This window comes from Harpia harpyja, chromosome 5 (assembly GCF_026419915.1).
Source record: "Harpia harpyja isolate bHarHar1 chromosome 5, bHarHar1 primary haplotype, whole genome shotgun sequence".
NCBI classification, from domain to species: domain Eukaryota; kingdom Metazoa; phylum Chordata; class Aves; order Accipitriformes; family Accipitridae; genus Harpia; species Harpia harpyja.
The window spans coordinates 32,681,340-32,694,397 of NC_068944.1; the positions used below are offsets into that span (position 1 = coordinate 32,681,340).

At 42.0% G+C, this 13,058-nt stretch overlaps 1 protein-coding gene across 4 annotated transcripts in view; it reads left to right on the top strand.

Moving 5' to 3' along the window:
* The window catches only part of MAPRE2 (microtubule associated protein RP/EB family member 2), a 92,890-nt gene that overhangs the window by 50,223 nt on the left and 29,609 nt on the right, over positions 1–13,058 (top strand). For 3 of the 4 annotated variants that reach the window (XM_052788475.1, XM_052788477.1, XM_052788476.1), the window contains one exon: positions 2,314–2,441. The exons of the other annotated variant lie outside the window; for it this stretch is intronic. In XM_052788475.1, coding sequence (XP_052644435.1) covers positions 2,314–2,441 — 128 coding nt within the window. The remainder of the gene's footprint in view (positions 1–2,313; positions 2,442–13,058) is intronic. 4 annotated transcript variants of the gene reach the window in all.

Here is a 13,058-nt window from a genome sequence, read left to right on the forward strand (position 1 = left end):
GCTAAAAATACTGAAGTAAAACCCATGCTAACAGTGATGTTTTAAACCGCCGATGCCATTAGTAACAAAGGTGCTGTTTGCCTCCTCAGTCCCTTCCGTTCTGATGTTGAAGCTAAGCTTTCATAGTTAGCCATTATGGTGTGGTTTTAAGAGTAAAAGGGCACTCCCTATTTCTAAAACTTTGTTCCTAGCACTCGGTTCAATCCAAGCACTTAAGTGTGTGCCAAGAAAATGACCTTTGCTAACTGTTACAGTGAATACAGTGCTATGTCTGTACAATTAGCTGCACTGTCTGGGAGCCTGCAGGAAGAACTAAACAAGCTGAGGACAGGCTGATTTCTTCTGTGCTTCGGAGGTGTCCATAGAGAAGCAGGTAGAAGGGCGGGCAGCCTGGTTTTGCATGAATTGCTGGCAGTAGTAGCCTGACTGCAAGAGCGTGAATTTTTTAAGCCTATTTTCCCTTTCTGGCCTGTCTTTTCTTTTTTAATTTTTTTCCTTCTCATCAGGCAAATTTGGAGATTTTATGTTTTGGATCTTAATGTCAGTAGATGGAGACAATTTGAACGATCTTCTGTATTTGTGAAATTTGTTTTGTAGAAAGTGACCTATATTATGAACTTTTTCATCTTGTATTTTAAATACATTCCCTGCTGTACATACTTACACACGTACATGTTACTCTGTCAACTTCCATGCTGGTGGGTTTTTTACACTTTTTATCTGGATTGCTCCAGCACCCCTAAGAAATGGATAGAGTTAACCTGCAGTCTTTGTGTTCTCTGCAGAATTGTCTATCAAGCTTCAAACAGTTATATCTTGCAAATTGGCAATGAAAATAGACCATGGAGACCTTGGATCCCACAGAGGAGATCCTGCCCTCTTTCACTGAGGGAGAAGGTTGAGGTCCAAGGCTGAGGTAGCAGGACTGGCACCACAGCTACCCAGTTAAGTGTTAGCTACAAGGTGTCACTAGAGACAAAGGTGTGCAGTCCCCACGAAACCCTTTCTTTCCAACAACAATAGGGCAACTTTGTTGACTATTTGATAATTTCTGAGACACCTCCTACTCAGATTGTTACTAGTGGACTTCTTGGGAACATTGCTCTCTTCATGAATGATCTTGGCTCTGCTCTTTGAAACTGTTGATGAGAGAAACTTGAATGTGCTCATCTTTTCTCTTAGCAATCTTGCAACAAAAAGATGTTACTAGTGTTGAATAACAGGGAATAAAATCCAGTAGTATGCGTTTCCAGTCTATGCACTTGGGGACTGATGATAAAAGCTACTATGAACTACCTACTTGCAGGAAAGGACCTTAGCCAGCTAGAAGAATCTATTTAAGATATGTGGCTATGCAAATTTTCAGCGCAAAGTACCATTTTCCAAGGTCTTGGTGAAACCTTATCTGAACACAGTCTGAAACTGTTCGGCTGTGTTCAAGGAGGACTGCTGGCATGACCAGTAAGTGAAGGTTTGACTTGATAAGAGATTTGGAGGATTGAATGGTTTAATCTAGACTACCTGGGCATTGGGACAGACTCTGAGTGCTGTCCCTAATGCAGTGTGAAATCAGCTCTGGGGAAGAAAAAGCCATTAGAGCTGGAGGATAATGTTTGCAGAAGAACAAATGGGTTTAAGCTGAGAGGAAATGTTCCTAACAATTTAGAGGAATTAGGCTCCGCAGCAGCTTTCCAACCAGACGGTTGGGGTGCAAGTCTCGGTTACTTTCAGGATAGAGGTTGGTAAATTGATAAAAAAGATTATCTGGTATTCACTCTGTGAGTGTTAGGAACTGAATCAATGATCCAAAAGGCCCCTGTTGCAGTAAAAAAAAATCAGTATTTGAGTAAGCAGAACAGCTACATCTTTAAGAAGTTATCTGAAAATTAAATACTGGTTTAGGCAGTCTGATCATCATGCAGTGGCAAAAAACTGACAGACAGATGTCAGATCACTATATTTGTGCAGCATTATGTGATGAAATCCCAGGTCTCTGATCCTGTCTGTGTATCTTTAGGCTATGTCTAATTCTTGTTTTCCTACCTTATTAGCATTAAGCAGAATACTGTAGGTTTGTATGTTCTTTAAGTTCACAATGACAGCCAGAGAAACGTTCATAGATTCCAAGAGGACGTTGAGGGGGTTATGTATTATCAAAGAATAAAAATTAAGCCTCCTTTCTCAATAAATAAGAGAAGGTTGCGCGGTGATGCAGCTTTTCCTTCTTTTTTTGAACAAGAAGTGTAAATTCACTGTATCCAGAAAAAAATTATCAAAATGTCAAAACCAGTTTTTTGTCCTTTTTTTTCCTAGTTGGGGAATGGCGGTCAACGTGTACTCTACCTCTATAACCCAAGAGACTATGAGCAGACATGACATCATCGCATGGGTTAATGATATATTAGCTTTAAACTACACAAAAGTCGAACAACTCTGTTCAGGTAAGAAAGTATGGTATGCTCTACAAATGTTTATTTTAAAACCACTTTAAAAGTCTGATTTGTTGAAAATAGATAACTTTTAACTTTGACGTAAAGCAGTTACTCTGACAAAAGAGACTAATGTATGTGCAAAGGAAGCATTTTTTCATTCATGTTAATCATGGAAAGATAAGGTGCATTGAGAAAGTATAACAAATACAGAAGTGAATGGGATGAATGTAGCAGAAGGGACACAGAAGTAATAAATGGTTGACTAAGCAAGAAAAGAATACAGTGATAAAGTTTTGTGTTTTAAAGCTACCAGGGTGGTATCTTTTCAAATGGAGAGTGGACATAGCTGAAAAAGAGACAAATAGAGAACCGACACCCCAGGTGAACAAAATTCTCCAGCACCTTTTCCTTCCTGGTGAGGGTCCTCAAATCCCTGCTGACGTTTGCAGGAAAAGACCACAAGTGTGACTGTGAAAAAAACCATGGATTTGAGGAAATGAGCCTTTAGCTGCTGTGAGGGTTTGAGAAGTTTGTCAAGAAAATCTGCCTGTTTCTCTTTAAATGTTAACTGAACTCTTGTTGTAAGTAAATTTGGTAATGAGCCCTGAAAAAAAGGGTAATGGTTTGACTACTTTGGACAGTTTGGTTAATCAGAGTGGCAACTACAAGATAAGTGTTAAACAACGGGGTCTGTAACTAGATGATGCCTAGAAATGACACAGACAAAGGCTGATGTTTCACTGAGAATACAGATGCCCCTGGGGAGCAATTCTTTCTGATTTCCTACTGTGATTTTTAATTTTGAAGATGTTTGTGTTAGAGGAGGTCTAACTTAGATCGCTACTTCCAGACAACTGACATGCTGGGAATATCTTGCTTATGAAGACAATGCTCTAAGTACATAGAACTGAAACCACATTACCACATTTCAGCTATTTACTGGTCCAGCTGAAATGCATAAATGGCTCTTATATTCATATATTTGAATTTACCTACCATTCTGGGTAAATTCTCTGTTTCAGAGATGTTCCCTGAAAGGTACAGAAAATCCTCTGAGGATGATAGCTTCATAGCCTACTCTCCAAAATTTCAAAAACAAATCTCAGCTGCAGAAGCAGGCTTGCATGCTTGCACGCTTGCACTATGACTATAAAGTTGAGGTTGAAAAAGTGCAGGTTAAAGTGCATGTAAGTAACTGATATAAACTAAATAACTACAGACATAGAACATGGGAAATAACCTTTTTAACCATTATTAAACTTGAAATCGAAATGTTATGTTTATAACAACACCAAGCTGTTGTTATATTTACATGTCCAGAAGTTAGCCTAAGTATTTTCTTTTGGTGAATTATATATAAAGAAAATATTTGCGTGGGGATGTGTGTGCATGTGTGTGTAAATATGGGTGTACCTATATATAGATAGGTACAGATATACACATGCACACACACTTATAAGGAGATAGAAAGATACAAGAAGATGGACATTTTCATCCCAAAATACCCAAGGTTTGCCATTGTTTGAGACAGGAAGCATCCTAGACAAATTATTGACTTGTTCCTGCATAGCTATTTATATGCTCATAAACAGTTGAAAGGAAGCTTTTGAAGTGAATTCTCCATCGAGTTAAATGTGTGTGGGCTTACAAAAAAAAAAAAAAAGACAAAAAAACCCCTCCAAAACCCTTTCCCAAAGTAGGGAAGAGGTGATCTAAGAAAATTTTGATTATCCAGAATACGATGAGTTAAAGATATTTAAGACGACCAGATTGAGAGACTTCAGCTGGGTGGGGCAGGCAGGAGAAAAGCATGGAAATTGTCACAAACCCACTTTCCCATTTCATTACACAGCTGCTTATACAACTTTTTCTGTGACCTCCAGTGAGGATTTTGGGACGCACCACAAGGGAAAAACTGAAAAAAGGCCGTCTCATTTAGAGCTCTTACTCCATCCTATATAAAATTAAATCTTTTCTTCCTTTAGAACTTCTTGGATTGTATTAATTGCTGTTGTTACCTGATGCTTTTACATTCATATATTAACGGGTCAAAGCTGTAAACTTGGATTTCCCCATTTGGTTTGATAGTCACATTCTTACTTTTACATTAATGTTCATTACAATCCCAGAAGGGGCTTTAATAGTTCCTTATCTGAAGAAGCATTCTAGTGCAGTCCTTCCTGTGGTCTGGAGGACTTTACTCTCTCAACTGGTGAATCTAAACTCTGGTAGATTATTGCAGACACTAGAGCACAGTAGTCTTACAGACTAGGTCCTTTCCATTTGAGACTGCATAGTCTGTTTCTCGTGTGCAAGACATGCATGTGTACTGATTGAAGTTAGATGGACAAGAAGCTTTGGGCATCTTTCTGTATTTAATATAGTTCACCATGTAAACTCCAAGTAGTTTATTTAGTGTACTTCTAGTGTAGTTTACAGAGTGGAAACTGGGGAACAGTAGCACAAACGACCAGCTAAGTAACAGGCAGAGCACCAGCAAGCATGGTATGGACCGTAGTTTGAGAACGGCCGATCTAACTCACTCATTCTGGCGTTCCTTTGGCTGATGTTCCTTGAAGCATTGGCAGCTTTCATGCAGCTTAACATTAGTTTCCATAAAATATGAGCATTTCTCCAGGCCTTCAAAGAGAAGGAATACATGGGAAACTCTTTACAGCTATGAAGCATTTCACAGCATTTACAAGGAGCTGCAGAGCCACTGTAGCTGAATTTTTTATAACCTACTGTAAAGTTGTATGGACATTTTCTTCTTTTTTAGAAAAAAGCATTAGGACATGTCATGTTCTTATATGATTTTTCAGTTCTTGTTCATTTTTGTTAATAAGGAGCAATCAAAAGGCCAGAAAAAGCTAAATACAAGGCTGTGGTGGGTTGACCCTGGCTGGATGCCAGGTGCCCACCAAAGCTGTTCTACCACTCCCCCTCCTCAGCTGGACAGGGGAGAGAAAATATAACAAAGAGCTTGTGGGTGGAGATAAGGACAGGAGAGATCACTCACCAATTACCGTCATGGGCAGAACAGACTCAGCTTGGGGAAAATTAACTCAATTTATTACAAATCAACCAGAGTAGGGTAATGAGAAATAAAACCAAATCTCAGAACGCCTTCCCTCCACCCCTCCCTTCTTCCTGCGCACAACTTCACTCCCGGATTCTCTACCAAGCCCCCCCAGGGGCACAGGGGGACGGGGATGGGGTTTACGGTCAGTTCATCACACGTTATTTTCTGCCGCTTCATCCTCCTCAGGGGGAGGACTCCTCACACGTTTCCCCTGCTCCAGCGTGGGGTCCCACCCACGGGAGACAGTCCTCCACGAACTTCTCCAATGTGGGTCCTTCCCACGGGCTGCAGTTCTTCACGAACTGCTCCAGCATGGGTCCTTTCCACGGTGAGCAGTCCTTCAGGCACAGACTGCTCCAGCGTGGGTCTCCCACGGGGTCACAAGTCCTGCCAGAAAACCTGCTCCGTGGGCTCCTCTCTCCACCGATCCGCAGGTCCTGCCAGGAGCCTGCTCCAGCACGGGGTTCCCACGGGGTCACAGCCTCCTTCGGGAACCCACCTGCTCCGGCGTGGGGTCCTCCCCTGGCTGCAGGTGGATATCTGCTCCACCGTGGACCTCCCTCGCCTGCAGGGGGACAGCCTGCCTCACCATGGTCTTCCCCACGGGCTGCAGGGGAATCTCTGCTCTGGTGCCTGGAGCATCTCCTCCCCCTCCTTCTTCACTGACCTTGGTGTCCGCAGGGTTGTTTCTCTCACATGTTCTCACTCCTCTCTCCGGCTGCCGTTTTCTATCTGTCCCAACTTTTTTTCCCCTTCTTAAAAATGTTATCACAGAGGTGTTACCACTATGGCTGATTGGCTCAGCCTTGGCTGGCGGCGGGTCCGTCTTAGATCCGGCTGGTATTGGCTCTCTTGAACACAGGGGAAGCTTCCAGCAGCTTCTTACAGAAGCCACCCCTGTAACCCCACCCCACCCCCCCCCGCTACCAAAACCTTGCCACACAAAGCCAATACAAAGGCCAAAAAAAGCCAAGGGGGGAAAGGGGCCGGGGGGGGGGGATGCTAAGTCTGAATGAAAAGCTCAGAGGCGTTACTTTTAGGAGGCATGAGCTACCTAGATGTGGCATACGCTCGTGTTCAGCACCTGGCCATGAGACCTCACGGGTGCCCACGTTTTGCAGCCAACCTAGCAATAATTTTGGACATTCTGAGCTTAAGCAGGAAGGAATAATGTGACATTCTGCCTTTACTAAAGGCTTTATTCGGAGCATACCTAAAGCTTAATGTGACAGTTCATAATAAAGACAGAAAAGCAATCAAACCTCCTTTTTCTCATTGCTGTGGAGAAGCAGCTTTGATAATACACATGCTGTAGCAATACCAGCCTATTTCCCAATTGCCAGTTACAGGAAGAGAGCTGCTAGGATGAGGAGCAGCAAAGGAAGAGGCTGGCTTAGTCATAAAATATTTGTATTCTTTGGGAGTCTTAGATGTGTTTTTGTCTCTGCTAAGTAGGCCGAGCAAAGTGCAATGTCCCCTGAGCTTTCTGAATGCCTGCTGTAGTAGTGATGTGCCAAAAAGGCCAGGTTATGGATGGATGCAGCTCTGGAGAGTCTAAATTTAGTCTGCAGCTCCTCTGGTAATTTAGTTTTGACAACTCAAGAGAGAAAATCTCCCTGAGCATCTCAAAGCAATACGATTCTCTTTGCTTTAGGTGAGTGTCATTTTGTCAGTTTGGGTCTCTGGGTTTGACTTCCTGCAAGGCTGTTAACCTGAATGTGAAATTTATAATCCATGGTTGTAGCTGAAGGCATAGTGCATTGCCTTTGGATGGGCATTAGACTGGAGAGCATTTAATTTGATACGTGAATGAAAAATAATAGAGAATAACTGAGTGGATTTAATGTGGTAGGATCCCACGTGCAAGACCCGTAGGCTTGGGGAATAGGAGTTTCAAATGAATTACGACACTAGTTGTTTCTTAGGAGTCGTGATAGTTTTGTAATGAATACACAGTGGCTTCTTAAAAAGAATTCTGACTAAACAGCTTATAGCTGAATTTTCTTTACTGAGGCTGTCTTTCATCTACAGGGAATACCAAGTGAATGTGTTACAGGGCTTTTCATGAGTGTTTGGCTGCTACATGAGAGTATATTCAAAATAAGAGTCAGGCAGGAGACTATAGAGGGCTTGCATATGAATTAAAAAGAAAAAACACAAAGTGTACAAGCTATATAAATTATGAGCAAGGAAGCTAGAAATGGTAAATGTATATAGAAAGGAAAATGCAGCCTGAAGTGAGGTCTAATTTCTGGCTTAGCTTTACTTGTGTGATCCTTTGAGGTTAAGGGATACAGAATCGTTACCCCCCCCCCGTTCCAGCATCTGAAAATTCTCAGTAGAATTATAAACTTGCAAATTGTCTGGCCTCCAGTGCATAGAGACCTTCTGTCTTTCAGGATTTATACGCAAGGATCAAGGATTAAATGCGGGGTGGGTTTTTTTTTTTTTCCTTGCTTTCAATAAATGACCATATTATAAAGAGGGCATGTGGTTTGGCATTTTCAAATTTTAGACTGATGCTTTCTCTGCAGATGCCCTGGGTGTTGCCACAGGGAATTTTTTCATGTGATGACTGCTGTAGCTAGTACCGTACCTCAGTTGGCGTTCCTCCTGCGAAAATATATAGTCCCTTTATACACACGCTTTGTTGGTACTCCACCCCCCCGACCCCAGAGGAAGGCAGGCAGCGTTGGCGATAGGGCAGATGTCATTCTTTCTTTGACTTCGTGTTGCCTCTCCGCCTTGGGCTTTGGGGGAGAGCTCCGCAAGGGCCCGCAGGGGCTGTGGCCCCTCGCGACCCGCGCTGTGTAGGGAGAGGAGGGTCGTTCCTGGCTTGCGGGCGGTGTCCAAGGTGTCCGGCCGGGGCTCTCCGCCGTGGGGCAGGGCACCAGCCCCTAGGCCTGGCAGCGTTTGTTTGGGAGGCGGCCGTCGTGCCCCCGCCACCACCCGGCCCCCGGCCCCTCGGTAGCGGCTGTGAGCAGCGTGCCGGGCACGCGGGCTCACGAGGAGCTGCTCCCCCAGAGCGGGCTCCTCTCTCCGGCACGCGGCAAAGATCGTCCTGAGCAGGGCTGAGGTGACTGGAGAAGAAGGGTGCTGGCCAGAGACAGGGATGGTGAGAAGCGCTTTTTCTTCTGCCTGTCGTTTGTGTATATATACATGCAAACAGGGTGTGTGTTCTGTGGCTTAGCTGCGTAGGATCTGTCTTTTCATGTCTCGGAAGGTGTATTTTGCTCAGTGCCTATGTTAACCTGTAACGTCCTACATGTGTACGATTAAAATCGTCATTAGAGGACCCTGTTGGAGCATTCTTTGTTGGCATGATTTCTGTGCAGCCCGGTGTGCTAGTGCCTGTGAAGCTGGAGCATGTTTCAACATCAGTGGTTTTGGTTTTTTTCCAGTTTGCAGCCTTGCAAAGGCTGGGTCTCTAGAGCAACTTGGAAACATGATTAAAACATGGCTTGATCCCATTTGCACTCTGTAACCACGCCATGTTTCAGGGAACTGGCATGTTGTCCTGAGGTCGTGCAACACAGAGGATTCCTAGTGTCGATGACTCTCTAATGTCTTCCATATGATGTTTAGGATTAGAGGGATACAATGGATGTTAATGATTGGATTTAAGATCATTTCCAAAACTTTCTGAGGAAGCTTGCAAAGCGGTATTGTGAGGTTTTCAGCCAATTTTTTTTTTTTTTAAATGTCATTCATTAAGAATTCAGGAGGAACAGGACTTAAACAAGGTTTTTATTTTTTTAAATTATTCTTTAATTACTCAGAGCACTCACTTGCAGTCAGTTGCTTGATCTCCCCCCTTTTGAAAGAGCTTGTTAGATTTTGCATGCTACTATTTCTTTAGGCATGATGAGTTACGCAGCTATTTTAAGTTAAATGGGAACTGTGTTTTCTGAAATTGTTCTGATCTTCCCATTTAAAATTAATGAATTCCAAAATAAATTATTGCTAAAAATTAAGTATTAAAAACTCTGCTGCGTATAATTTATGAGCAGCTTAACCATTTACATATTTAAGAAAAAGAGAATACAAGTTAACACAGGGGAAACCTCCCTCCCACATGCATTATTTAAAATGATCAGCGGATATTCTGGATTATGGCATACAAACGCCCCACCTGTGTGGAATAGGACTTTCTGAAGCAGATGTCAATTAGAGACATGTATCAATGACCATCGATAAGGTTGTAAGAGGTACACAGTTCTGTAGGCTGTTTTCTGGGGTGGGAGAGTTGTTTTCAGGAGCTCCCATCTATATGCAGGCATTCTCTCTGCCTTCACTGAGGCAGCTGTGCTTATGTAACTATGTATGTGCAGGAGTGCAGGGCTGCACTCTAACCTGCATCAATTTTTTTTTTTTTTTTTTTTTTTAAGTGCCCTCCCAAGACTGTTGCTGGGAAGGGTGAAGCTCAGGCCAGAATGGCTTCATTGATGCACAGCCTCATGAATGCTTGCTTCTCTACAACTAAGCAGGCAGTAAATTGATGTGGGCTTGAATGTTTACCAGGAAATGGGCTGAAACCTCTTAAATCAGGTTGGTTTTTATTTTAGTTGGAGAAATAGAATTGTATTGACCTATATCCTAGGTCATATAGGTGCTGCTGGAAATGCAAATAGGAATTTGAAGACCGTGGTCGCCAATGAAGTCCTCAACATGAATTGTGCTGTTTCTTAAACACGTGGCTGTATGTAACGCAACTTTATGCTCACAGACATGCATGCCCCGTTTTTAAAACAACCCCTAGGTGCATAACAGAACACCCGTATTTGAAATCTAAACAAAAATCTATACTCTGATATGCAAGTCAAAAACTACTGCTGTGTGCTTACCTTAACATCACTCCCAAGGAAGCAATTCTAGGAAGCCCGAGGTAAAAGGCAAGCCCCAAGTGCTGCTGTACTGTAAACAACGATTGCTGGCATTTGTGTGTTTTTCCTCTTTCTTATCAAAACTATTAGGTCACACATGCTTCTTGCAAGTTACTGCCTTCTTGTTGTTGTTGTCCCAGCAACAGAAATACCGGGTGTGTGCAGTTTCCCATCCATGTTAGCAACAACTGCTCTAGTGAAGTACTGATGACTAATACGCATACAAATCATCCCGTATTTTCCAAATGCATGGTCAGGTTCTTGCAGCTTTGGAGGGAATGAATAATTTGAAGGAATTTGTATCTAATGTGACTAGATACATGTTCTTAGATTATCTGAAAGATCTTTCCTTAAAGCAAACATACACACACAAAATTCTAATTACAGAAAAAGGTATGGTCAGACTTTTTCCCAAATGGGATTTTTCAAAAACTGAGTATGTGAAAATCAAACTGAGGCCTGGTTAAAAGGTTTAAGCCTGAATTGCATGCCATTTTAGAACAAAATTCTTACGAAGCATTTATAGCAAATTTCTAGTGTAGCCCTGAGCTCCTTTTGCTGTGGCTTGGATGTCAGAATGAAAATAAAGCAGCCCTCCACACAGATAGTCCCTGTCTTTTCATGGGCCCTTTGTGTTCCCATGTTGGCTGGTGTGGTTTTATGTGACTTTCCGGGATCTTGCTCCCACACATTGCAGGGATGAGCAGGGAGGGACAGAGTCTTCTGACACTTGATGTAGAGGATTGACCTGACTTCTCTTGTAGGGGACAAATACTAACTTCGCAATACCTGAGCTTATATTACAGTATTTCTACTAAATATTTTATTAGTATACTAACTGTAGTATAGTTAAAGAAGTTAGTTTGCAAATAATATTTTCCTTTTCCTTTATAAATATATAAACATAAGTGCTAAAAAAACCAATGATCTAATCTTGCTCTCCAGCTGAAATCTAAGAGGTTTACTGAGCAGTAGAAACTTGTAGCAAACAGGATTCTCTTGTCTTTGTTACCTCCTTTAAATTCTTGTGCTTTAAATAATTGGAAGCAGAAGTATTTTTGATTACCAAGAAAATACTTGTTTGCATTTGTGGATTCGTCAACCTCCAGATGGAAGAGGAGACAGAAAAACTGAAAATCTGTAATGATGCAGAGTGCATATGCTTCAGAGCAAACTAAGTCAGTATGGACAGTCTGGGAAGGAAACAGAAGCAGTGAAAGAAAAGTACAGGACAAAAACTAGAACAAGTTCAGCATTGTTTACTGCCAGGGGGACTAGTGAAAGATTATCTACAACTCTGAAAATGCTGTAAAAGTATTCTGATTTTATAGATGTGGTAGAAATTTTCACCTTTACCACTGCATGTGGCAAAACTCTTCAATTGTAATAGCTTTAAACAACCACCTTTTCAATTCTCAGTTTGTTCTTTTGTATCTTAATTCTGCCCTAGCATCCCTTCACTGTTTCTGGCAGCTGCCTGCCTGCCCAGCCCGGTGGGTGCAGTCCCCTCACTGCTGTTTGCTGCCTGCTCTGCCCTGACCCTGGTGTGGGAAGCCCACCAAACACCTGCAAACTCTGTGATGCTGCTGGGCTCTTTCTGCTCACCGATTAGGCCAAAAGTAGCAGCTGCTGGGGGTGTAATCAGGACAGCGTGTTTGCAGGTTGGTTTTGGAGTCTGGCCTGTGAATATCTTCTGTAACTAATGGCTGCATCAATATTCTAGATCAAAACACAAAAGGACTTTTAGCCAGTGATTCTGAATTGCCTGTTAGCTAATACAGGATAAGAGGTTTTTAACATTGATCCCTCTTCTGCAGTGCTACCAGCTATAGTTTTCATCTTTCATTTGAATGGATTTCAAATTATTTCTGTTTGTGTGTGTGTATGTGCATGTTTATGCATATAAAAGATCTTCGGTCATAGAGGGACCGATTTATTGTGAGAGCCATTCTAGACAGGTAGCATGTTTTCAACTCCTCTGTATAAATTTGTTAAGGTTTTGTGGTTTGGTTTGGTTTTGGTTTTAATTTTTTTTTATTCAGGTTTGGGTTGGGTTTGTTTTTTTTTTTTTCCAGAAAATGTAGGGAAGTTTTAAAATCTTGAATAAAAAATAAGTGGCGTAAAAATCCTTTTGTTCATGTAAATTATGCAAGAGGTATGTCACAAGCCATGATGTCATTATCTCTACTGCCATTTTCTTTATATTCTGCTAAAAATATTGCTTTCCCATGCACCTGCATTGAAGCATCAGTTGTATAGTAAATTGAATAGGCCTAAAGTGATGTCCGGTACGCAAAGGACCACATGTCTATATGCTATGGCTGTGAGATAAAGGCATCGCAATCTTGCATCACTTAAGTAGGGCTGCTCTTTCTGCTGCCTCCAGGAAATCTCAGCCATGGGCCGTGTAGAAAGTAGCGTCCCCATTCTGCTGCGCTGATGTTTAGCATTCGAATGCAATGTGACAGCTACAAGCTTTAGGGAGTAAAATTTTAAATTATAAATAAATACCTATATAACATTAAATGCTTACATAACTTCCATGTCCAAAATCGGGTAGTCCCAGTTGACTGTAATGATATTTTTACTTTCTCCTGTTGCTGTGGCAGGCAGGTCTCTGCCTTTTGGGAGTTGGGAAGAGTTTCCTCTCTTTGTTGTTTA